The sequence below is a fragment of the Caenorhabditis remanei genome, chromosome II (genome assembly GCF_010183535.1).
Source record: "Caenorhabditis remanei strain PX506 chromosome II, whole genome shotgun sequence".
Lineage (NCBI taxonomy): Eukaryota > Metazoa > Nematoda > Chromadorea > Rhabditida > Rhabditidae > Caenorhabditis > Caenorhabditis remanei.
The window spans coordinates 6,021,294-6,047,495 of record NC_071329.1 but is presented as its reverse complement, the minus strand read 5'-3'; the positions used below and the strand labels follow the sequence as shown (position 1 = coordinate 6,047,495).

Genomic DNA, 26,202 nt, shown 5'->3' with positions numbered 1-26,202 from the left:
ATGATCGAACCAGTCATCACTTTTGACAAAGATGTCTACCAGCCAGGAGACAAAGTGTCCGGAAAGGTCACTCTGGAGGTCACCGAACCCTTAAAAGCTCGATCTGTGATGATCAATTGGTGGGGATTCAGTCGAACCAGGGGTGTCACCCTCACTCAATTCGCTCGGAGGTCCTTCGTGGTTGGAACAGAAATTGCCTGGGTATCAAAGGGCGGAGAGGTAAGTAATCATTGACAAACTGTGTCACATTCGTCTGTAACAATACATTTCTGAATCACTCAATTTAATTGTTCCTTTTCAGGACAAAATTCCTTGCGGAAAGCACGAGTACCCATTCTCGTTCTCCTTGCCCAAAGGGGTCCCACCAAGTTACAAAAGCCTCTTTGGTAAGACCAAGTACAGAGTCAAAGTTGTCATCGACAGACCATGGAAGCTTAAAACCAAAGTCAAGAAAGAGTTCACTGTGGCCACAACTGCAGACAAGGAGATTGTGAAAAAATTCAGAAATGGGGTAAAATGGTTCACCAACTACACTTTTAACACCGGAATCATTTTCTCTTATGGACCAGTTAAACTTTCCGTGAGTTTGAATATTTGATGTAATACCTTCAAAACATCTGATGATCTATATGAACGTCATCTAAAACTTTGCATGTTTCAGGTGTATCAGCCACAGAACCTCTACACATTCGGAGAATCTATCGACCTCGAATACCGAATCACCAACCACAGTAATGTGGCTGTGAGCGAAATTTTCATGGACTTCTCCAGTTTTGGTCACTATCACGCTCGTAGTCAACTCACTCCATGCAAAAGTCCTGGGTTGTCGTGCCCATTAGCTCTCGATCAACGATATAACCAAAACAGAAAAATCGGAGGAAGCAAACTGAAATGTCGTGTTGAGCCACACTCCGAGGGCACGTTCATTCTCCCATTTGTGATCCCAGAGAAGGCAAAGACACCAACATTCGAATCTGGTCTGATGACATGTGGATACTTCATGGAATTCGGATTCAAACTGGAAAACTCTTCAGTGAGAAATAAAACAATGCCATTATACAGGGCGATTGGGAACCTTCCTGAAGAGAAGACCGAGGAGATCAAAACAAAGAAGCAAGAGGTGTCGGAAGCCGTTGCACCACCAGCATATCAACCATAATCATTGGCAGGAATTGAATCTGTATGTACATCTGTATTCCTTAAATTCTCTCATGTTTCTTTTCATTTTCCGAATTCTGGTTTTATAAGACCCAGAAAATCGTTGAAACCAAATTCTGTCAATTCAATTTTACTCTCCATCAATATTCTCATTTTCATTATTGTAAATTTTGCGATACTTTTTCTACCTCTCATGTGTTCTTGCTGTGCTTTCAGAGATATTGCTCTAGTCACGAATTTTTTTACATAACAAAGTGGCATTGTCATTAATTTCTGTCTATCTTTTCAATCTTATGTCTCTCTGATTCCAAATAACTCTCTCTTCGAAATAAATGAAATGACTCATTATTCTTTGCTATGTTTTTGTCTATCTTTTCTCATATCCATGAAAAATTGTGATGTTTTCGAGCCAACTTGATTCCCGCTATCTTCTCCTGACGATTGATTAATGAGTGTGCCGCAACAAGTTATCAGTTTCAAGAGATGAGAAGGAAAATGAGGAAAAAAACGAAGCATATCAAGAGGAAAGTGTTAGTAGTCACACTGTGTAACGCTGGAAAAAGATTGGACCAACAGGGGTTTCTCCAGCTACAATCCAGGTAGATATTCAGTTTTCTTACATACATTTCTCGATCTAACTGAGTAGTCTTCTGATAGTAAGCTCTTTTGGCCAGTAACCGTAATGAAAAGTTAGAATTGACAAACTTTAAGACTGTGACACGGTATTGCAAATAGTATTATATGATATTTTTTTAGTGGAACTTGTAGATCAAAAACAAAACTGTTATTTTTAGTTGACAACTTTTTGCTATGTAGGGAGTTGTCGGAGTTAATTCTTTCCTATTCTATAACTTTTTTGGAATTCCTTGCTCTAAAAATTTGTCAACTACAAAAATGGAAAAATAATAATTTTCAAGAATTATAGTTGTTTAAACGAATATATTGTCCGATCAGTATTCCGATTTTCAGTAAATGTTCTAAATTTTCGTTTTCAGAATGGCTAAAGTTTTCTTTACGTTCGATCGTGATGCGTATCAAACAGGAGGAAATGTAGCCGGAAAAGTAACTCTGGAGCTCGACAAACCACTCAGTGCACAATTGTTGATTATCAATTGGTCTGGTATAAGTCAGACGGAGGGTATCTCGTTTCTTCAAAAAAGTGAGAAATACTGGTTTTATGGGACTAAAGTGGCGTGGATGACCGAAGACGGAAAGTTAGTTTTTTTCAGTTTCTGGTTTTCATTAGGAGAAATTTTTAGAAGAAAGAATTTTTAATTTTACATATTTTCTCCTCATTCTTCAGAGCCAGATTCCCGCTGGTCATCACGAATACGTGTTCTCATTCGATTTGCCCCAAATGTGTCCGCCAACTTTTAAGGGAAGTCTTGGTGAGAACAAGTATCTGATTGAAATGGTGTTCGAAAGACCATCAAGACTCCAGACGAGAGTTGAGAAGGAGTTCGTCGTCACTAAGACTATGGAACATATGATGACCAGGTACAAGATTGGAAAGAAGTACAACCACACCGAAAGTTACGCGGAGACTTCTTTGAAACTTTCTGGATTGGTGGAACTTGAAGTGAGTTTTCAAACAATAGAGACAACCTGTATTTTTTTGTTTCAGGTTGTCACACCAAATAAAGCGCTGAAGTATGGAGAATCGTTTCAGCTGGAATACGAAATTCACAACGACAGCAATGTAGCTGTAACTCGAATATGCGCAGAATTTTACAGCCGAGAACATTATCACGCCGGCAACCTACAGACCTCTTGTAGAATTTGTGATTTGTGTCCGTTGAGTAGCGAACAGCAAAAAACAACTCCGACGAAACTAGGATACAAAGAAATAAATGTTTGTATCCATCCTCACTTACAGGGTGCATTCGTTATGCCGTTCGTTATTCCGAAGGAGGTGAAGACCCCGTCTTTTGAAACTGGTCTGATGACATGCGGTTATGAAATGATTGTGGGATTGAAGATGGAGAAGGCAGATATGAATGCTTACGATTCTCTGTACATCACATTACCGTTGATTGTGTTCGTTGGAGATGCTCCGCAAAAGAAGAGAGTGATCAGCTTCCCGGCACAAAAGATTAAGAATAAATTGGCGCCACTTGCTTCTCTTTTTGATATTTGAATTAGTTTATGTCTGTTCAATTCTTTCGACTGCACCGTAGATAATGTTTTGAATAGTTTTGTTTAGTCTAGCTTTGAATTTTTGATAGTCCCTTTCATATAGTTTTCCCTTAATCATGTTCTACGTCTTGTGAAGACTGTTCAATATTAGGAACTTCTGGTTTTAAACCTGTTATTGAATCTTTTTTGATTTTCGCCATTTTTCGAATAAAATTCGTTCTAGTCAAAACATGTCTGATAGTTTTCTGACTTCGACAGATTACGAGTATGTACAAAATAGTCAAAAGGTTGTAAACTTTCGACGTCTTCAGTTGAAATTGTCCAACTTTGAGAGTGTGTCATGTTAATACTGATTGTCCCATCAAGTAGATTTTTAATGAATTATACAGAACTAAGGTAGAGCTTCATTTTTTTAGTTGGCAACTTTTTTGTACGAGCACATCCTAGATAGTTAAATATCGACAAAGTAATTTCTTCTTTAAATCGACAAATTTCAGTGTAAAATAGTTCGATTTTTAAGCTGTCGTCTAAAAATGACCATAACTCTCTAGGGGGTGTCCGTACAAAAAAATTGTCAACTACAAAAATGGAGTTCTACTTTTGATCTGTATAATTCATTCAAAATCTACTTGATTGCATCTTTAAAAAAATTCATTCTGAGAATTATTAGTTTTCCAATATTTATAGGAAAAACAAGTTCAATCAGAAGGAACATCAACTTTCAGTGAATTTACTAAAATTTCAATATTTTCTCCCCCCAACGTGTCACACTGCACAAATTCATACCTTCCAGCCACCCATCCATCTCCTCACCTCCACAATTTCCTCAGCTATAAATCAATTTTGATGTCACTAGTGTGTTTTCAAATAACCTACGCCTTTTTTTGGAATATTTTCCCCCATTTTTTTCGTTTTCAAAATTTCTGTTTTATAACCTCAAACAAACCAATTTCTGATGCTCCAGTAACCTAGCTAATCAACTCTTGAGCTCTCTTGAGCAGAAACTTTCTAATTAGATCACACGCTTCTTTGAAACATCAGTTTCAAAAAACCTGACAAACATTTGAGATCAAATCATCATAATAGTGAACTCGGAACAGGTGGATTATAGGAAAATCAAATTTTGCGTCAGAGAGAAAAATAGGAGGAAAAAACGTCGATTTCTTCCGGCACCTTTCTCCATTTGATTGACATCATATTACTCGTGTGTTTTTGTTCTAGGGTGATGTGATTTTATTTTTTCCTGATATGCGTGTTGGTTAGGTTCTTAATGATCTTCTAAAACTTAAACAAAGATTTTTGATAATCTAAAATTTGGGAAACTTGAAAGAGGCACACGGAAACAAAAGGCATAATATTTTTGGCTCTCCGTTTCGATATATCTTATGTTTCGCAGACGTTCGGACACCCGGATAAACAGACATACAGACAGACGAACATTTTTAGTATCAGACATTTGGACAACATGATATACAGACAGACAATCGACTGATTTCAAAATTTTCCAAGTTTTCAAATTTTGAAATCGAGAAGATTCTGATGCAATTGAGAATTTAGACTTTTGAAATAAAATATGTGAAAAAAAAACACTTTTAAGCATACTTGCAACGGGCCGGCCCGGCCCTAGACCCGGTCCGAAGTTCCGTCTGAAAAATTTTAACTGAAATTTTGAACGAAAATTTGAATTTTTTAGATTTAATATTTGACTATACTTCAGAATTCAATCAAAAGCTAGTTATGCATCAAAAATTTGAAATTTTTAATGTAAAATTTCAAAAAATTTCAGAAAAATTGGTAAAAAATAGGTACCTTTTTTGAAGCCGGGCCTTCGGGCTTTGCCAATTTGCAAGTATGCTTTTAAGTCGCGAAACTTGAAACTTTGTAAAAAAAAACTATTTTGTTTTATTTCAGACATTTCATTTTATTTCACTTTCATATTTTCATGTTTCAAAAACTAAAGTTTCGAAATGTCTGAGTTCAGAATAGCCCAAATTGAAACACACAAGGACAAGCGAACAAACAGACATCCAGACATCCAAACAATCTCACATAATAACAAAAATCCCTAATATTTTCCTAAAATACCTCATATTTGGAAAATGTTCCCAACAACAAGGTTCTTATAGAGGGTGTAAAAATGAAATTGAGCAAAAGAAACGGATTGTTTTTGCTCTCTGCTCCCCATCTGTCCCTCATTTGATTATTTTTAGAGTCTCTATCTCACTCCCTCTCCCTGTTTTCAGAAAAACGCTCTCCCCAAAATGCTCCAACCAAAAATCTCGTCTATCTGAAATCTCGAATTTCAACAAATTTCCGGTTTCTCTTTAGTTTCTTTTTTGGATTTCTTTACTGCTTCGGTTTTTTTCGTTGTTCTCGAAAAAAGAACAAAAAGAGGAGCGACGACCCGACTACACATAAATATATCAATTTATATTATATTTTTACTCGATGTCATATCCAATTTCTTATGCATCTGGCCCTTATTCGTCTTGCTCTCTGAAATTGCATTTCTTCCTTTTTCTCGGAAGAGTCAAAAGGGAGGAGTTGTCCCCAGTAACCTGATTATGTGCTCATTTGAGCAAAAAGTTTTAATTAGGAAGAGAGGAGAGAAGAAAATATGTTTTTCGAGCTTTTCGGTCATTTACAAAATTTTTATGCTATTTTTGGCAGAGCTCATTTTTGAAGTTTTGCTCCGAGAGAATTTCATAAGATATCAATGTGATATTGGTGTATGTATGTGTGTTTGCATGCCTGGATGTCTAGATTTCCTGGATTCTCTTTCATGTTATCCGTCAGTAATAAGTATGAATGAACTCCTGAAATGATATATTTTCAGAAAGCGAGCCTTCTTAAATTTCTTAACCGCTATCTTACCTTTTTTCAAAGTTGTTGTCATTACTCTGTGTGTCCGGAATTCCTGATGTCCAAGTATATATTTTCACTTGAGTTTAGATGTCAGTTAGAACAAGATTTTCACTTTATCATTTGTTAGACTGGCTATGTGCCTGTGTGCTCGGATGTCCATAATCTGAAAAATTAAAGAAAACTTTAACTTCTGACAGCGGAAATACGTTTTCAAGGGAAAATCTATTTGCGTTTTCCGGTCTAATAGAGTACATTTTTGTATTTTATATTTATCTAGAACACATCTTATCTTCATTGTTATCTTCATTTTTGTGTTCTGAATTTTCAAGATTCTCATAATAGCTTATTCTCAATGAACACCTACGCTCTTGTTCCCTTTTTTCTCTACAATTACTTTGAACTTTATGTTTTGCAAGCCTTTTCCTAAAAAACAAAACAGCTTCCTTTTGACCTCTCCGTCCTCATTGTTCCCTCTATTTTCCTCTTCATGCTTCCAGAATGGCCACTTGTCTCGTGGAATTTGACAAGAGTCCCACAGTGTTCTCTCCCGGTGACAAAGTAACCGGAAACGTTAAAATGCAGATACCAGAGGATGAGTTCAAAGCGAGGAAAGTGAGAATGGAGATGATCGGAAAGGCTTATACATATTGGGAGGGGAACGTCAAGAATAATCATAAGATCAAGTGAGTTTCTATCTTTTAGCAAGACTGAAAAATAATTTAAAAGTTTCAGAAACGGCGACATCGCACGTGTCCGTCACAACTGTGCTGACCACAAGGGGAAGATTGTCTACTGTCGATTTGAGACGATTGTATGGAAGAGTGATGGTTCAAAAGTTAGTTGAAGTTAATGGAATACTTCAGAACCATGACGTTTTGTAACTTTTTGTAACTTCAACATTCTCAAATATTCAATGTACCAGCGAAATTAGTAGCTACAAAATAACGCGGTCTCAAAATATTGTAATCTTATTACCCTCAATTTCCAGAACGACATGCCCTCTGGCCAACATATTTTCCCATTCTCATTCCAACTTCCCCACTGGGCACCGCCTAGCTTTGAAGGTTCGTCTGAAAATTCTAGTTTGAAAATTTTCAGGTCTCTCAAATTTTCTCTTTTCAGGAGACCTCGGATTCATCCGTTACTTCATAAAAGTCGAAATCGATCGTCCTTGGAAATTCGACGACAAGTTCATCACGTGCCTTACAGTACTCCCCAGCATTGACTTATCTTTGATCCCGAATTCATTGGTACCATCCAAAAAACACATATGTGAACAGTTCGGAGTGGTCTTGTGTAAAAGTGGATTGGTGAAAATGGAGGTAATCCCTGATTGTCGTTATAAATTTATTTTAAAGAAAACTTCCAGGTCCGTCTTCCAAAACAAGGATTCGTATGCGGAGAAGGTATACCTGTAAAGATCGTCGTAGACAACAAGTCTTCCAAAACGTTCAGCAAGGTAAGAGAATGCAAAAACCTTGCTCCCGGTGAGGCTCGAACTCACGACCTTCAGATTATGAGACTGACGCGCTGCCTACTGCGCTACGGAAGCGGCGAAAGAACGAGGGACTGAGGGTAAACAAGTGAGCGGGGGGCACGAGGGGGAGGAGGGGAGAGTGGGCGCCGGAGGAGAGTAACGTGGTAAGAGTGACGGCTGGCGGGTGGTATTTTGAAAATTGAAAAATTTTTGGATAGAAAAACTTTTTTATACTTTTAATTTTAAAAAAAAGCAATTTCAGATAAGCCTAAAAGTTCTGCAACGTGTCACGTACACCGGTTTCCGAGATGGATTCGTCAATTCTCAATCTCATCCGTGTATTGGGAATGAGAAGGAGAAAGTGACATATGCGACGAGACTAAATGCTCAAATTCGGATTGAGGAACGGAAGGTTTTGGAGGAAATTGTGGTAAGTTCACTACACCGGTTGGCGCGACGCGTTGCGGTCGCGTCGCGGTCGCGTCCCGGCTCAGAACTTTACTTTGCAATTCCAGGAAATCAAAATCTCAAAAAATGAAAAGGATGATGTCGACAAATCAATAACTATCCCACCACTCCCACCATCCACCAAAACCTGTGAAATCATCGATGTCGAGTACTTTCTGAAAGTCAAAATGAGCACATTGGGCACATTGAAAAGTGCAATGAAGCTAGAACTTCCGTTTATTATTGGTACGGTTCCAATTGACAAGGGTATGTTGAATGGAACGTTGTAGATCAAAAATTAAACAATTGCAGAACGCAAATTCGATTATAAGAAGTCAGTGTTTGGCTATGCGGCTACTGTACTCAAGAATCGTGATGTTCAGGTAGGGATATAGTTTTTAGATGTTTATATGGGTTAATGTATTTTCAGAAGTTCGCTCCATTATACCCAGTCTACAAATTTGAGTAATCATCAAAAACTGGAAGAGAAGGAAGAAATTGAAAAATTACATATTCAAACATTTTTGTGATAATTACTTCTTGTGAATAAACTTTTATTAATCATACAGTAATCGTAATCTACAGTAACCCAGAGGAATGGTAAATTAAATAAGCACTGTCGATCAGTCTGTCTGCCTGCGGGTCCAGATGTCCAATTTTTTATTTCACAAAACGTTTCACGACAAATTAGTCTTATTATTCGCAGCACTCCATCGATTCGTCACAAACTTCGCCGCTTTTCCTCTACTAACTCCCTTCGTTTGCTTCTCAATATCGAATATTCTATGAGGGATCTTCGGAAGTCTGTATTGCTCCCAATTACGGCTCAAGCAGTCCACGGCAAGATCTGAAGTGTTCATTTTGTAAAAAAATCCAGATAGAATTAATGGGTTACCGTATCTCGTCGCATTACGAGGATTGCTCAGAACAGCTTGAAGTGGGAATAGGTCGGTGATGGAAGAGTCCAGTTCTTCAAGAGTGACTTTGGTCATACCGATTACGGTAGCGGTGCGGATGTTGGAGAGATCGGAGAGGAAAGTGCGAAGGAGCATCTGGAAGTTAACCGTTTTTTTTTTGGCTGTCTGAGGTAAATATATATGACTGGGCCGCAACCGTTGCAAGGGATCTGAATATGAGCTCGAATTTCAATTGATGGGGCGCAAAAACTACATTTTTGACACAAAAACCCATCAACAATGGACAAAAACGACAAAAAATAGTCCGTGGACTAGTTTTCCCAAAATTTGGTTTTCTAGGCCAAGTGTCGAAAAACTAGTCCCCAGGCTGTTTTTTCTTGTTCCACACGTAAAAAATTATGAGAAACGCGATTTTCACCAAGGAAAACCTCATAAAATCATCAAAGCTGTCAAAAATGACCCGGGACTAGTTTTCCTAAATTTGGTTTTCTAGGCCATGCCTTGGAAAACTAGACCCTCTTGATTGTCTAAAGTGCTCTCACTGAAAATGTTGTCCAGTATCCGGTTGTTGACTTTCGCCGTTGCACAGGGTTATGACAATTTTTGAAAGATTTTGTGGGTGTTAGTTGGGCCCCATTTCGACTTTAGTAGCGTACGAGAGATGTTTGACTATTTTTAAAAAAAAGTCCACATTTTTTGAATCCGGGCCACTGTAACGTTTCAGAGAGATCTCATTTGAAAAAGTGGTCAACTACAAAAATAAAGCCCTAGGTCTCTCCTATAACAGCTACAAAAGTTCCCACTAAGAACGGATACTGTAGCTCTTGCAAACTCAATACCCCAAAAACTAACCTGCCTATGTGTATACCCTTTGTTCTTCGGATCCTTTTTCAATACATCAATCCTATCTATACTAACCAACAACCTTCTTTCCTGCTTCGCCAGTTTCTTTATGACAGAATAAATCCTCCGTTTTCCCATATTCACCACATTCTTCGACACGTGTACGTGAGTGAGATGACAGGCACGAGCCACCGCTCTTGCCCACGTTGTCTTCCCGGAGTCAGGAGCACCCGAGAGCAAGAGCCATTTATTAGGCACTTTTTGCTCTTTGGGTTTTTGCCACGTGGCAAGAGATAAGGGGATACATACGGTAAGTGTGAGAAACGAACGAAAGTCGAATAAGAATGAACGACTATCGATTTTACACAGTTCCCGTTGGGAGATGAGTTCTGCGAGTTCAGTTTGGGCAAGTGGCGACACGATTCCACGGAAACACGCGTCACGGTATACTGTATCTGGGTTGGTTTGGGTGGGAAGTTTGAGCTGTTTGAGAGGTTCAGTTGGGTCTGGAGTGTAGTGGAAGAAGTCGGTTTTGAGAAGTTCCAGAGCGGTTTCCAGGTCGTCAGGCTGAAATGATTGGAATAAAAAACCATTCAAGAGTTGAGATCCCATATACTTGCAAATCGGGACAAAACGACCCGACACGGGGCCGGAGCGTAACTCGCTTAAATCGCAATGTTACGGACTGAAAGATATACTAAAATGTTGATCTCAGCAAATTCTATATCTCTGACCTAATACGAACCGGACGAGCTTTTCGGCCATTTTCGCGTGTTTTGGCACGTTTACCCGTCCCACGGCACGTTAACGACTAGCCATCCGGCCCGCAGTAGGTCACAGACATAGAACTCGCCGAGATCTACATTTTGGTATATTTTTCAGTCCGTAACTTTGCGATTTAAGCGAATTACGCTCCGGCCTGTGCCGGTCCGTTTTGACTCGATTTGCAACTATGACCTTAACTCTCCTCCCATCTTAACTTTACCAAAAAGCCCAAAAACTCACAAAATCCTCAACCTGCTCGATCTTTTCCACTCCATTGACTCCTCCAACAACACTTTCTTTCTGTTTTCTCTCCCTCTCCGCACACCTCTTCCGGATATAACTTTCAGGTGTCATATTCAAGATGTTTAGCTCCCTCTCACGCATCTCACGAACCCATTTTCGAGCAAAGTATCCACGGGTGCGCTAGAAAGTATCATATAGGATGTTTCAGATAATAGAGAACTCACCGCCTGAATCCTGATCGCTGCTTGTGTCGCATCTATTTCTACTTTCTGTCCATGTAGCTCCGCTGCTCGTTCACGAACAAACCTCACATAATTACGACGGGATATTGCTTGGTATTCTGTGTCAATGAAAATAAAGACTCTAACTTTTATGTGTTTTTGTGTCCTACTTCTCTCCAATTTCTGAATAATCAGCACCGCATCCTCAATCGATAACAACTGAGTTTCCTGGTCAGCTTCATGATCCTCGAAATCGATATCAAAATCTGTCTGGGTTTTCAAAAAAGACTCTCTAAACGCCTTCTGTTCCTGACATGACTTCTTGACCTCCAAATGATGCTCATGATGACTAATTGCCACGTTACTAATCATTCGCCACGTGGCAGAGACTGCCACGTCATTCTGAGTGAGATTGTGGGAAATGTAGAATTCATCGAAGACGTCTTCAATTTGATTTTGGGGAAGCTTGGTGAATGTGGTGTCGAAAAATGAAGAGAGAAGTTTGGCGGATACTGGAAATGAAAATAGTCTGTGTATCCAGATGTCCTTCTTACCCAAAAGACACTTCAAGTTAGTCTGCGACCCTTCTATTGAAACCATTCGATCCGCTGATTTGTAAAGCTTGATCAAATTTATAAAAACTTCAAATACAATATCCCGACGAGCACTTGCAACAAGAGAAGTAACCATTCTGGTCTGCAAATGTTATTTTTTCTTTTTCAAGAAACTAAAAATGAGGATTACCTTTGGAGCATTTTCCCCACGGTGCAACTTTTTGAGTTGGTTAGAAATAGTGGTAATCAGATGGAGAAGTTGTTCCTTGGTGAGATGGGTACGGTAGAATTGGGGAGGTTTTGGAGGAGTGTTCATGAATTGTGAGAGTAGGTCAAAAAAGTGAAAACGAGAATCCGGCGAAAAAGCAGAGTTGCAAAAGCGAAAATCAACGATGTGGAAGGTGGCTTCCGGCAGTGCGTGTGTCTCTCGACATGTGCGCATGTCCGGATGTCCATGAATTATGTTTACTTGTGTATAGATTGTCGTTCACACAAGACCGATGACTAAAATATTGAAAACCTGGAGAACATGCATGGTAGAGAACCGTCCAAAAGTTGGTCATATTTTTTCGAGATTCCCTTTAAAAATGGCTACCTTTGAGAGGGCGTCACAGTTTTGCTGGTGGCTCCGAATAATCAAATTTTTCAGGTACGGTAGATCATATATAGAACTTCAATTTTGTTGTTGACAACTTTTTTATACGGATACTCCCTAGAGAGTTATGGTCAATTTAAAGAGACAGCTCAAAAATCGCTCTTTTTGCACTGAAATTGATCAATTTGTGGGAGAAATAACTTTGTCGGAATGTAACTTGCTAGGGAGTGCTAGTACAAAAAAGTTGTAAACTACAAAAGTGAAGCTCTACCTTTGTTCTGTATGGTTTTTACACATAACACACTTTGTGGGACAATCAGTGATACCGTAACACTCTCTCAAAGTTGGTCATTTTCAAGTGAAAAAAGCCAAATTGTATATCTTACTGCACGGTACTTTACCCTAAAAAAGTTGGCGAAATTGGTTTTCAAGAGAATATTGCATCAGAGCGGAAGCTCATCGTTAGACTACTATCCTTCTAGAGACTTGGATACTTCTGACATCGGGACATCTGAAAACACAGACAGACATTTTTCCTCAGAATTTCCAGCTCACCAACTCCTGATTACCTTTGACTAGCACTTCATTTCTTCATTGCGCAACTCCTCTTCACCCTTTTCGCATCCAAATGAAATACAAATAAATCGATGTCTTCCCAGTGTCTTACACAAGTTTGAAGTACCCGTTGTGTCCAAGTGGTGTGATTTGACAGGACACCGACACATATTGAGAAAGAGAAGATCATATTTCAATCTGGCATGCTATCTTTGGGTTATTTCTCCGCGTTCCGATAGACAGAGAAACGCCACTTGACATTCATGTTCGTGTTGGTACCCCCTCCTAATCATCATTGTGCACATCCGGAGGCAAAGGGGAGGGAACCTCTTCAGAATACATGCCGACAAATGAGAATTGGAGAGATAGGCTTTCGGATTTACATAACAATCATGAGAGTGTATGAGGCAGCTGCAGAGATTTGAACAATATGTAGAAATGGGAGAAATGCATGGAATGGTTTGAAAATTACAGTGGTGGATAGAATCTTTTATTGAAAATGAGTCACAAAGCTCTAGGTTATCCAATTATTTTAAACTTCGTATGGTGTGTAAATCAAACCTAGTGCTTCATTTTTGTAGTTGACAACTTTTTTGTATGATTGCTGCGTAGAAAGTTACGGCTCGATAAACGAGCATATCAAGCGATGGTCACATACAGCTTGGTCTGAGCCGTAACTTTTTAGGGAAAGCTTGAACAAAAAAGTTTTCAACTATAAAAATAGAGATCAAGATATGAGCAACAGTATACATTTAAATTTGGAATGATATTACAGCAAGTGAGATTGTGATGCAACCTCAAGCTTGATCTATTTTTCTGAATCATTGAAAAATTACACTTTTGTGTGAGACATAAATTTTACTTTTTCCAAATTTTACGAATGAGCCATTCTCAACCTAAACTGGATTATGTAATGTTCTATGCCTTTGACACTGGTATTACTGCAGTCTGGAGATTACTGTAGTTTTGGAGTTCACCAAATTATTATTTGGCTACACCGTCCCGTTATCCTTATCGCTACTGTCTATGCGAGAGCTAGCAGAAGGAATACAATATCAAAAATGTTAAGAAAATCTGTCTGTGTGTCCCTGATGTACAGATTTCCATAGCTATTCCTTATTCCCTATTTCAAACCCACCCAAAAAAGCACTACATAAACATCAAAGCACCGCCCGTCTACACAATACACGTCCCTATCATAATTTGACCTATCAAGTACTTATCCCCCCTTCTCCATGTACCCCCACTTATACCCGTTAATCTCTACCACATTGTCCGAACAACACTTCATTACACAACTTATCCCCCCCCCCAGCCACCCGCTCTCTCTCCACACCGTACACCGTAAAAGAAGCCGCCCGTGCTCAACAGGCCGCCACAGGGGTACTGTAGAGGGGGCGGAGCCTTTGAGGATAAGCTGAGCTGAGCAGAAGCTGATTCCGTATTGCTTAGTTTTCTAACCTAAGGATTTTATGGCTTCTCAACAATCATTGTCTCAAGAGCAACTTTTGCATTTCTGGGGTGAGTTTTGAAATTCTTTTTTCATGGATTAGTCCAATTTTTAATTTTTAAAGGAGCTCACAACACAATGGGCAAAATGACAAGAAGAAATTCACAACACGAACCTGGAAAACCGCCAGGAAATAGTAATCCTGGAGGAGCAGGGACTAAACCAAAGGTGAGTGGGTTACGGTAGCTCGGGGGTACTGTAGATGTTACGTTTGGGAGAATCTGCTACTAAATAAGGTATTTCCAGGTCGCCACACCTCAAGTCGTCGCAAAAATCGAACAATACAAACGGGATAACCCGACGATTTTTGCGTGGGAAATACGAGAAAAATTGATAAGTGAAGGTGAGTTGAGACTCGTAAGGATAATGAGATAAAATGCATTTTGATTAATTAAATAATTGGTCAGACCAAAAGTAGGTCTTCAGCAGTTTTGCTGTTAACAACTTTTTTGTGGGAAACTCGCATAGGGTGAAATCTAAATTTGCGAATTTTTGAGATAATCGACCTAGGTGGAAAACGTGCTACATGGTCAGTGAAAGTCTAACAAGACTAATTTTTGTAGGCTATGAAGATCAAAAGTAGATATTTGTTTTTGTAGTTGACAACTTTTTCAGGTAGTCATTTCCTAGCAAGTTACAGAATGTTAAAGTTGTCTTTATTATTAAAATCCGACCAAAATTAGAACCCAGGTCGGGAGGTTCTGTGAAACGTAGTAATTTTAGAGCACAACCAGAAACATAATCGAAACATTACTTTTACAAAAAAAATGGCACGTTCATCAATATCTCAACTTTTCCAGTAAAAGTTTTCAGCCATAGTTTCCATTCCTATGTGTCCCTCTATAATTGACTTCCCGAATTTCAGCAGTGTGCACCACTCCACCATCCGTCTCCTCTATCAACCGTATACTCCGTACCCGGGCCGCCGAGCGAGCAGCCGAAGAGCTGCAAATGATTCTCTCCGCTCAACACCTCGCCCGTCCTCCACAAATGAGACCTCAACAAATCAGATTCCCACCGACATTCCCATTTCCACTGCCATTCGTCTTCCCTGGTCTCCTACCAAATCCTGCTCAACTATCGTTTTTGATCAATTCTGGAGCGTTGTCACTGCCAGCTCAGGGAGCTGGAGGAGCTCTGATAGGAAGTGGTGGAGGGTCGTCTGGTCAAGTTTCGGTGGAATCGAATCCAAGTCTTTCGGAAGATGATTCAACATTAGGAGCGAATGCAAGAAGGTTGTCAAGGAGTACGTTTAGTAATGGTTAGTTCTGGGGTAAAGTTATACTTTTCAAATACCCTAAATGCGTATTTCCAGAGCAACTGCAATCCCTTGAAGAAGTATTCCTCCGTGAGCCGTACCCATCACAAACGGAACGAGCAGACCTAGTGAAACGGACTGGTTTACCAGAAGCCCGGATCCAAGTGTGGTTCTCGAATCGACGAGCAAAATGGAGGAAAACTGCAGCCAACGATCGGGATGAGTCGAGAGCAGAGAGATCTGAAACAGATGATGCGATGAGCAACTTCAGTCAATCTCCGTCTCCCGGAGGACAGGGATCAAATAGTGAGGATGGTGGGAAGAAGAAAACTGTCACTTTGTTTAAGCCTTATGAGTAATTTATCGATTTTTTGAATATTGGAAGAGAGTATTATGCATTATAAGAAAGTTGAAATAAAAATGTATTGCTGGTGAAAAGTTCGGTTTAAAAACTTCCGTTCAGAGATGTCTTTGAATATGAAAACATGAAAACTAGAATTTCTGGACATCCGGATATGAGAGCATTCAGACAGATAGATATTACTAAATAGCGGAATCCAAGAACAATCTGAAAACCAATCGAGATGGGAAAAAAGAGGCATCCGGATACTTGGATACATAGACAGCCTTACAGAACGACAAGAAATTTATCAGTTTTTTTAATGTCAGTAGGCTTTGGGCATCCGGACACACTAGATACACAGATAGACACATTCATATGAAATGGGAAATAGGATTGCTACAGTAATCCTGACTCATCAAAAACTAAAACTTTCCAAACAGCACCTCCATTTCCCACGCTTTACTTCATTTTCTAAGATCTCTTTGGGGATACTGTAGTTTCATTTTCACTATTGTGCAAACAATTGCTCAGATCCTTAAGATCAAAGAGGTCTTCTCTCCCCTCCCACATCCCCTAATATATCCATTTCACCACTACACACATTTGTATCTCTGAATCGGCCGCCCATCCTCTATTCACATATATTTGCAACTAATACCGTATCCTTCTTGTCTTTTTCAGGTGGTAGATCAAATTTCAAATAGTGTGCGCGAGCGGTGCGCGAGCAAGTGATACTCTTTGCGTGTATTGGATCTGAACAAATCTCATCTCGCCGCTTCTTCTTCTTGTATTTATTTGTTTGTTTTATTTCATTAATAGGGAAGAAGAAGGTGTGATTGAACAATAGGGTGTCAATAGAGAGAGGAAGACACATTGTTATATTGTATGTAGTTGCTTTTGGTTTAGCCGGGAATAAGAAAAGACACAAACGACCGTCTTGATTACGCAGAAAATAAGAAAATAGAGAAACCGTAAATAATGTATTACAGTACCTCGCAGTAAGATATACAATTAGGCATTTTTCAAATGATCAACTTTGAGAGGGTGTTACGGTATCACTGATTGGCCCCAGTGAATTATGTAGAAACCATACAGAACAAAAGTAGAGCTTCATTTTTATAGTTGACAACTTTTTAGTACGGACACTCCCAAGAGAGTTATGGTCATTTTAAAGGGGACAGCTCAAAAATCACTCTATTTTGCACTGAAATGGGACGATATGTAACTTGCTAGGGAGCGTCCGTACAAAAAAGTTGTCAACCACAAAAATGAAACTCTACCTTTGTTCTGTTATACATAATTTACTCTGTGGGACAATAAGCCATACCGTAACACCCTCTCAGAGTTGGTCATTTTCAATTAAAAACGACCAAATTGTATATCTTACTCCACGGTACTGAAGTTGGTTTTTGGTTTAGCCGAGAATAAGGGAAGACACAAACGACCGTCTCAATCACGCAAAAAGAAAAATTTAAAGAAACTGTAAATAATATATTATAATAACAGCCTCTTGAAGCCATGTCCGAAAATTTTAAGCGAGTTATGATCCTCCAAAGTGCCAAAACATTCACAGCAGAGATGAGCGGAAGAGTTATCGCTCTTTTTTCCGTTTTATTTTTTTATTTATTTACTTCAAGGGATAAGAGACTATAAGATACAAAGAAGACTTGAAACATATCCCTCAAAGAGTTGGCGGAAGAAATCCTTAAATTGGCGGAGTAGCTTTTCTTTAGGCCGGTAGCAAAAAGTTTTCAATAGAAAAAATTTGCAGCATAAATTTGTCTATCGACTGGAAAAAAACAGGACTTAAAATATTCAAAACTAAACGAGTTACAGTCACTTTAAGCCTGTATTCCGCCTTCCACCCTGAGACCATTTGGCGGAAGGCGGAATATAAGCCTTAATGACTGTAACTCGTTTAGTTTTTAATATTTTATGTCCTGTTTTTTCCAATCGATAGACACATTTATGCTGCAAATTTTATCTATTGAACACTTTTTGCTACCAGAAAAAAGCCTAAAGAAAAGCTACTCCGCCAATTTAAGGATTTCGTCCGTCAACTGCTTCCGCTCATCTCTGATTCACGGGCAGACGAAGAAAATGTCTTTTGAAATGTACTGAAACTGTACGACAAGGAGCGATTTTTGCTTTTTTTGCTTATTTTTGAGGTCTCATAACTCGCTTCAAACGGATTTTCAGACATGGCTCCAAGAGGATTATCTCTTTTCCCTGGCTTTCTAAATAAATTCATACAAAAATCTTTTATTTTGAAATAGTGGAAAAAAATAAATTTTACAAGTTCGTTTTTGTTATGCTCGCGTGTTCTACTTTGCCTCAAATAGCGGAAATACGAGCGTTTGTAAAATCCTCCGTGACCGTGACCTCACGTCTTGCGCCACTTCATCGGTCGATATTTTTGAAGAAGTTGAAACTAGTCATTTAACAAAACAAACATGAATCCATCCACACCAGTATCTCCATCGCCGGCCCAAAAGCCAGCAGCTCCAGCAGCTCCACCGCCACCAAAGCCACTGCTTACACTTAAACTGACACCGCAAGAAGAAGCAAAATATATGGTGGATTTGAAGTTCAAGCTGATGCAAATGAAGAAAGTATTGATGGGAGTGAAAACTGAACTTGATGGTAGAACGCAGCTCCATTTAGCGGCACAAGACGACGTAACTGAATTAGAAAAACGCGTAAGTTTTAGATGTCGGTACTTACAGTAAGGTTTTGTTATTCAGGCTAAAACAGCCAAAGAAAACTTTAAGAAGCTATCTGATGAGATTAAAAAACAGAGAAAAGCAAAAGGAAAAGACAAGGAGAAGAGCAAAGATAACAATCACGAAGACGATGAAAAGGAGTCTACTGATGAGAAAAAAGAGTAGAACTGAGAAATTCTTGCGCCGATAAATTGATCTCTTTTTCTTTCAAATTGTTTCTTTTGAGCTAATAAAATAGAAGCATATATTTATTTCTACTCGAATTTAAAACAAAATGTAATTTGGGGCTTCATCTCGAATCTCTATCGATTTCTAATATTAAAATTGGCTCCTAATTTCCATCATCGGATAAAGCCTGGTTAAGATCGAATGATAGGTGGCTTGTTCATTCAAAACCTGGAATAGTTGGACATATTTTGAAACAGCATTTATATTCCTACAGTACCGGCCAAAATGATAGCATATTTTGCCTTTTTCAGTTGAAAATACCCAACTTTAAGAGGGTGTCATAGTAAAACTAACTGTCCCACAAAATAACTTTTTATGGGATCGAACAGACCAAGAGTAGAACTCAATTTTTATAGTTGACAACTGTTTTGTAGCTCCGCTCACTTGTGAGATATGAGCCTTTAAAGAAAGCCTACTTCCAAAGTGCGCGCGTCGAAAAGCGAGACTCCCTAACTTCAAAGGAGCATATCTCAAAAGTGGGCGGAGCTATCAGAAAGTTGTCAACTGCAAAAACGAAGATCTGAATTTGATCCGTTTGATCTATAAAAAGTATACTTTGTGGGAAAATTGTTTTACTATGAAACCCTCTCAAAGTTGGACATTCTGAACGGAAAAAGGCAATAAGTTATACCATTTTTGGCGGTAATTAGATATTTGAATTCTTCACAATCGCTTTAGTGTAGACAGTTTCTTCAAACTTAAAAAAAACATTGGGATCCCTCAGAAAACAGTCGAAGCTCCGCCCCCTCACGTTTACTGTAAAATGCAAAATATCATTTTGAAAAGCAATTCATTCGTGGCAGTTTAAAAACCCCGTATACATTTTCCGATGACCTCCACCAAAAAACTGAGAGAAAAAAGGATTTGGTCATTCCTATTTATCCATCAGTTCCCAGAATGAATAAAATTCAGAAATGTGAGTGAACAGACACCTTTCTTTTTCAGCTTATGTATCATTTTAGACTCTAACAATGGAATATATCGATTCGAAAACTTCGCGATGAAGTTAGCCGTTGGTTCATCATTTGATGGGATTGGTGAATGGTAGGGAACAATGGAGATTTAAAATGAGAATTTGTGGCCTTGCAGGTTTTTGAGAATCGGAGAATCCAGAGAAAATGTCATCTGAATCAAGGAAGATGTCGGTGGTGACAGTCATTTGCTCACATCGATTAAAAATAAAAATTTTATTTGAAAATGACACAACTACATAATTACAAGAGATCTTTCCTCGGCTCCAACTTCACTATCACACTTTCCGGGGACAACGTCAACTTCCCGACGAGTTTCAATGGAATCTGCGTATTTTTTGTTGTCCGGAACGAGTATTCTTTCAAAATCTGAGCCAAAAGTATTTTCTGCTCCATCTGAGCCAAACGCATTCCGATACATTGACGGGGTCCCGAGCCAAATGGGATGTAAGACCCATTGTGCTCCAAATGCTCGGACGCTGAGTTTTCCCATCTCTCTGGCTTAAAATCTTCCACATCCTCTCCCCATACTCTAGGATTATGATGGAGGGTCCACGTGTCCACTTGAATATTCATTCCTTCTTCGAAAGTGACACCATCGATTGTGGTTTCTCGCATGCATTTTCTGGTGTTAGCTCTGAAAACCGAGAATGAATCTGTGTACTTGTACTCAGATATCGTTTCACTTACGTCACACCTAGTGGGTACAATCTCAGAGCTTCTTTCATTACACATTCCATATACCTCAATTTCGACAGCTGATCGAAATTGATTTCTGGATCCGGGCACTCCCTGTCCACCTCTTCTTGAAGTTTCTTTTGAATTTCTGGATGGGTTGCCAATAGATACGTGGCATATGAGAGCGACAAAGCAGTGGTGTCGAATCCGGCAGCCAGAAAGACAAAGCACTGTCCTACGATCTCATCAAAAGTTAGTTCTCTATTCACTTTCATTGCAACTGATTTAGAGAAGTCATCATTTTTCTCTCCGAAAAAATCCACGTCAGAACGGGCGTCGAGGAATAAATCGATGAAATCTTGTGGCTCTCCCGGCTCAATTCCATTCTTTGCATCCGCTTCTCGTTGAGCAATTCTGGCTTCTACTGCTGTCTCAATAAGATCGAAAATCTTGAATGCAGGCACAAAGTCTGCTGGAAGGGATTTAGACATTTTCCGGATTAAGGCGGCAAGTGGTGGGAAGACACCAGTAAGAAGGAAGAGATGGAATGATCCGTTGAAGATCTGAAAATTTCCTTCATGGTAAAATATAAAACTAAAAAGAGAATAACTCACCGCTTTAACCTTCGGGAGCAATGGATTCTGGAACATTTTAGATTCGGATTGTCCCAGAGCAATACGGCTAATAACTCCAAGTGTGTATTCTTGGTAGAATCTGAATATAAAAAATAATAAATTATCACTACCATTAATAAAACTCACAACAACATATCAATATCCTCTCCACTCGCCACTTTCTTCTCAATATTCCACAGTATCTCAGTTCCACATTCTTGTACCGTAGTCTTCACTTTTCTCAAACTGTTATTTGAGAATGATGGACTCGACATTGCTCTCAACCGCTTCCATCTTTTTCCTTGAGCAGCGAACAAGTTGACTCTCTTATCTTTCTCTGGATCACCAATGATTGGGCGAAGTTTTCTACCGTAGAAGTTATCGAATTGCTTGTTGAAAATCTCGTTTACCATTTCCGGTTCAGAGATTACCATGGTTTGTTGTGGACCCTCGGTGAAGCCCCATACTGGACCGTATTGCTGGAATGGCAAAGTTTTATAGATAGATGGACTAGAAAAATCGAGTTGAGAAAACTAGTCCTTAGAAAAAATCTTACCTTTGTCCATTCCCGATACTTCAAAAACGGCGGATTCTCATGATCAATTGTTTGAATCAACATCCCGATCCCTGGGAACCCACGTGGTCCCTTGATTCCTTTCCGGATGAAATATGACCAAACCCATACGGAATAAGTAAAAATACCCAGTAGAATAGCAGTAAGTAGTACTAAAATCATGGCGAGTAAACTGACTTATTTTCTTGTTTGACCTCTCTCTCTTTATATGTGAAGGAGGTAACAAAACACAGTTGATCACAAACAACAATTATCGACACAACAAATCACAGATCATAAAAAAGATTGACGGGTGGTCGGAGAGGGTAGAGAGACAGACAAACGAAACATTTGGAAAGAGGATAGGCAATTCTTTTTTCAAAGAATTGGAATTAGTGAAACATGGATTCATGGACATCCGGACGAACAGAACTACAGAAAACCACAGAGGACATCAGGACATATAGACACTCAGGTAGACAGCCTGTCAGAAAACATGCAGAGGGCGTGCATTTTTTTCCCATCCTTGACTCTTTTCATTCGATTTTTTTTTTCAAAATAAGTTTCAAAAAACATGTTTTATTCAGATTTCGAAAAATGTTGGGTCGGGAGGAATGTGGACATCCGAACGTGGAAACATACATGCAGACGAACCGATAACATCTGAATGAGATGTAAGCGAGTTGATGAAAATATTTGGATACACATAATAGAACGCGGGCGGCAACATGTTTTTAATTTTATTTGCTTTTAAATATTTTAAAATCAGACAAATGCAAGATTTATTCCAGAATTTAAAGAAAATTATACAAAAATACAACAAAATATTTTTTAATGAATAAAAACATTATACAACAAAAGTTAAAGCAATCTGAAACGGAGAAAACAATTGAAACACACATATCTCCATCACTCAATGTCTCGCCTTCAATGTCAGAATCAAACTCTCCGGTCTCGATGTGGCCCTTCCTACCAACTTCATCGGAACTTGAGTTTGCATATTTGGAACGAAACTGTACTTCCGGAGCATATGAACCAGTACACTCTTCTGCTCCAAGTAAGCCAGACGCATTCCGAGGCATTGACGGGGTCCTGCACCGAAGGAGAGGAAGGCTTGATGCGGGTTGAGTGGGGATTCCCATCTGGAAAAAGGTTGTGAAGTTTTAGAATAGTAATACTATTATTTGGGTCTAGTATACATCGCTTGAATTACCGACCTTTCTGGCTTGAACTCCTCCACATCCTCTCCCCAAATCTGCTTGTCATGATGAAGTGTCCAGGTATCCAATTGAATATCTACACCAGCTTCCACCAATTGATCTCCAATTTTAGTTGTTCTCATGCAGCGTCGGGAATTCGCGCTAAAAGAACATAAAGTTATGAAACAGGTTCAGATCGGAAAACTTAAAAACTTACAAAGCCGCCATCGGGAACAATCTGAGTGCCTCCTTAATGGTGTTTTCCATATATTTCAGTTTAGAAAGCTGATCGAAAGTGATTTCAGGATCAGGGCATTCTTTGTCTACTTCTTCTTGTACTTTCTTTTGAACTTCTGGATGAAGAGCAAGGAAATAGGCAACATAGGAGAGGGAGATGGAAGTTGTGTCAAATCCAGCAATCACAAAGACAAAACATTGACTGATGATTTCAGCAGTGGTGAGTTGACGGTTGTCATATACAGTGGATTTGTGGAACTCGTCATTGGTCTCCCCGAAATGCTCAACATTATCAACTCTTGCATCCAAGAACAAATCTATGAAGTCTTGAGACTCTCCTGGTTCGATTCCATTCTTCTTATCTGCTTCTCGTTGAGCTATCCTTGCCATCACTGCATCCGTTACAGTTTTCAGGATTCTGATAAATGGACCGGCTCCGAATTTTCCAAGTTTCAAGAAAATGAATTTTAATGTGGTGACGGCGAATGGGAAGGCTCCACTGAACATCCAAATTGGCCAACGGCTGTTTTCGAAGAACTGAAAAAGTGTTCGTTGCTTTGTTTGTACATCCGGATGTCCTCACTTACCCCTTTACAGTCATACAACACTGGATTGTTGAACATTCTGGAATCCGGTTGTCCCATGGCAATCCTCATGATCACATCCATGGTGTACTCTTGGAAGAATCTGAATTGTTTCAATACATTTTAATATCTCCAAAGCTCTGAAAATCTTACAGATGCATATTCACGGGTTGCCCATTTCCAGCCTTTTCCTCCAAATGCTTCATAAACTCGTGAGTACTGTCCTCCATAGTGGCCAACACTTTTTTGATGCTGTTATTGTAAAAAGCGGGTGCAGTGATAGAACGGAGACGTTTCCACCTGGAAAATACATCTGGATAAACAGACAAACAGACACAATATCTCTCACCTGAATCCCTGGGCGCCTATAATATGGATATCCTTATCCTTATCTGGGTCTCCCTGGACTGGATTATGCTTTCTTCCGTAGAAATTATCATATTGTTTGACGAAAACTTCCTGAACCAAATTCGGATCCGAAATCACCATAACCTTCTGCATTCCCTCTGTGAATCCATAAATCTTTCCATATTTTTGAGTCCATTGTTGAAGGATAAGGGGCGGAGCCAAACGATCATCCAACATGGCTCCAGATTTTCCAAAGATAGGAAGACCCCATGGACCAGGGACTCCACGACGTTTCCAGAAGGTCCAGTGGTAGATGTAATAAGTTGAAATAGCAATGAAAACTAGCAGCAAGATCATTTTTAGTTCTGAAAAATCTATGTTCAAAATATAAATCTAATTCAAAAATGTTGTATTTTCTCATATTTTTCCATTGTTTTTTATACCCACCCGAGTCAGACACAAACCAAATTTTTACCACAGAAAAATTATCAGTACTATCCCTTTTCCTCTTTTCCATCTCTCCTCCCCATACACTATCTCGTTTCCAGTGATGCAAAATTTGTTGATAAGAATTCAACGGAACAGATCAACATTGATGATGAGGAGAACTAGAGTGTTATCAGACAATATGGTTTGGATTTTGTGATTTGAGGAAAATCGGTTGATGGGAGAAGTGGGAGAGAAAGACTTCGAAATAGATCTATCTCATTTGGAACATTCAAGTGTCTGAAAAATCATATTTCATTCTTATTTTTTCCAATTTGTTCGCATCGTGTGCCTTGTTTGTTAAATCTGTGAAACTTGATTTTCTTATCCAAAGTTTTTATAATCTTCTTATTGGCTGAAATATCGTTTTTGTTTTTGTTTTTGTTTTTTGGCGGCAGTTATAATTTCTTGATATTAATGAGAAGATCTGTAACAGTAACCACGATACTTTTTCAAAACACTGTCCCACTATACAATAACTTTATGCGGTTTCAAACGAATATCACATTTTTGCATCCAGTCAAATTAAGACTCTGTGTCAGACTGTAGAGATCGTCGTACTGCTGTATCAGTTGCCATGATTTTCAACCTCTATTTTGTGTCATCCTGACTCTCAGCTTTTCGTTTGCCTACCATGCGATTTGAATCAGCAGCTTTATTTTTCTGAAGTCAGTAAAAGTTGATCTATCTTTCTCTCTAAAGCGAGGTTATGCGTTTTTCTTATCTCGTTTCCACACTGACTCCTGTGTCATCATCTCGTCCTCATTCCGCCAAGCTTCACGCTCATATCTGAATCCAAGCCAAGCCTGTCAAAAAGGCCGCGGGGCGATTTTATATCTCTGTTCCCAGCTATGAAAAATTTTCGCTTCTTCAGGCGGCCTTGTAGAGGACCAAAAGATAAGTCGATATGCAAAAATTCAGCCCGACGTCTTTTTTTTGTCGTTTTTCTTAACCGACTCCTGTGTGATGCGTTGAATATCCTGTATCCCATAAATTCCTCCGAGCTTCAATCTCCCATCTGATTCTGAGCGATGGAGCACACCTTCAAGGAAACAGGAGAAACAGCACCATAATCATCCACTAAATTGTCAACAGGAACAGTAGTTGTTGGAGACAGTGACGCCATGAAGGGAATAGGAAAATGATAGTTATCAGCAGTTCAAAAGAATGGGATTTACGTGACCCCATGTTTGGACTTCACGCAACTTCCGCTTTTCACTGTATTTTACACGAAAAAGTAGGCGGAGCTAAAACCATGGTAAGAAGAAGAAGGTAAATGCTAGCCAGATTGGCTATTAATACTTTTAAAAATGTGGACCCATATCCACAATCCCCTTTTAGCTGTCTCCAGAAAACTACCCGTATTTGTATGATATTGATCAATCTGGAACAAAACACGTTCGGAAACTTAAAATGGATTTTCGAAATACTGCTTCAAAATCATTGTTATGCCATTTAGAGTCCGTAGAAGTTGTTTGAAGCTATCAAATTCTTGTTTTGGACATGTTAAGAAGCAACGGACGAACAACGGTCTACTGGCGGCCGAAAAACGGACTAATGGCGACTTATTGGCGTTTCAAAGTATTCAAACAGGCTGAGAAAGTATTTGGTGTAGAAAAATCACTGAAATCTATACAAAAGTAGTTTTAGTGTTCTAGTAATTCAATAAAAGTCTAAATGGTTAATTTTTGAAA

The 26,202-nt window shown here is 39.1% G+C and overlaps 8 protein-coding genes across 8 annotated transcripts; 5 read left to right on the top strand and 3 right to left on the bottom strand.

Moving 5' to 3' along the window:
- Positions 1-1,159, top strand: GCK72_004797 (uncharacterized protein; the record flags this gene model as incomplete). The annotated part of the gene is made up of 3 exons (XM_003098241.2): positions 1-219; positions 302-580; positions 662-1,159. The coding sequence occupies 3 exons, from the start codon at positions 1-3 to the stop codon at positions 1,157-1,159; spliced, it is 996 nt and encodes a 331-aa protein (XP_003098289.2).
- A 995-nt stretch (positions 1,160-2,154) lies between these two features.
- GCK72_004796 (uncharacterized protein) lies at positions 2,155-3,295 on the top strand (the record flags this gene model as incomplete). The annotated part of the gene is made up of 3 exons (XM_053724895.1): positions 2,155-2,220; positions 2,462-2,737; positions 2,783-3,295. 3 exons carry the CDS (start codon positions 2,155-2,157, stop codon positions 3,293-3,295), a joined length of 855 nt encoding a protein of 284 aa, XP_053589089.1.
- A 3,362-nt stretch (positions 3,296-6,657) lies between these two features.
- GCK72_004795 (uncharacterized protein) lies at positions 6,658-8,552 on the top strand (the record flags this gene model as incomplete). Its single annotated transcript, XM_003098257.2, has 9 exons — positions 6,658-6,842; positions 6,892-6,994; positions 7,148-7,223; positions 7,282-7,481; positions 7,529-7,618; positions 7,899-8,066; positions 8,152-8,350; positions 8,396-8,466; positions 8,514-8,552. The coding sequence occupies 9 exons, from the start codon at positions 6,658-6,660 to the stop codon at positions 8,550-8,552; spliced, it is 1,131 nt and encodes a 376-aa protein (XP_003098305.2).
- Positions 8,553-8,760: 208 nt separating this feature from the next.
- On the bottom strand, positions 8,761-11,942 carry GCK72_004794 (uncharacterized protein; the record flags this gene model as incomplete). Its single annotated transcript, XM_003098268.2, has 8 exons — positions 8,761-8,930; positions 8,979-9,135; positions 9,853-10,410; positions 10,849-11,031; positions 11,076-11,191; positions 11,243-11,584; positions 11,627-11,768; positions 11,817-11,942. The coding sequence occupies 8 exons, from the start codon at positions 11,940-11,942 to the stop codon at positions 8,761-8,763; spliced, it is 1,794 nt and encodes a 597-aa protein (XP_003098316.2).
- A 2,306-nt stretch (positions 11,943-14,248) lies between these two features.
- Positions 14,249-15,903, top strand: GCK72_004793 (uncharacterized protein; the record flags this gene model as incomplete). Its single annotated transcript, XM_003098246.2, has 5 exons — positions 14,249-14,297; positions 14,351-14,454; positions 14,533-14,629; positions 15,152-15,547; positions 15,602-15,903. The coding sequence occupies 5 exons, from the start codon at positions 14,249-14,251 to the stop codon at positions 15,901-15,903; spliced, it is 948 nt and encodes a 315-aa protein (XP_003098294.2).
- A 2,437-nt stretch (positions 15,904-18,340) lies between these two features.
- On the top strand, positions 18,341-18,775 carry GCK72_004792 (uncharacterized protein; the record flags this gene model as incomplete). Its single annotated transcript, XM_003098285.2, has 2 exons — positions 18,341-18,586; positions 18,632-18,775. The coding sequence occupies 2 exons, from the start codon at positions 18,341-18,343 to the stop codon at positions 18,773-18,775; spliced, it is 390 nt and encodes a 129-aa protein (XP_003098333.2).
- A 1,277-nt stretch (positions 18,776-20,052) lies between these two features.
- Positions 20,053-21,837, bottom strand: GCK72_004791 (uncharacterized protein; the record flags this gene model as incomplete). Its single annotated transcript, XM_053724894.1, has 5 exons — positions 20,053-20,446; positions 20,500-21,050; positions 21,102-21,201; positions 21,249-21,580; positions 21,658-21,837. The coding sequence occupies 5 exons, from the start codon at positions 21,835-21,837 to the stop codon at positions 20,053-20,055; spliced, it is 1,557 nt and encodes a 518-aa protein (XP_053589088.1).
- A 730-nt stretch (positions 21,838-22,567) lies between these two features.
- Positions 22,568-24,379, bottom strand: GCK72_004790 (uncharacterized protein; the record flags this gene model as incomplete). The annotated part of the gene is made up of 6 exons (XM_003098271.2): positions 22,568-22,796; positions 22,872-23,015; positions 23,071-23,627; positions 23,678-23,777; positions 23,828-23,974; positions 24,024-24,379. 6 exons carry the CDS (start codon positions 24,377-24,379, stop codon positions 22,568-22,570), a joined length of 1,533 nt encoding a protein of 510 aa, XP_003098319.2.
- Positions 24,380-26,202: the final 1,823 nt, after the last annotated feature.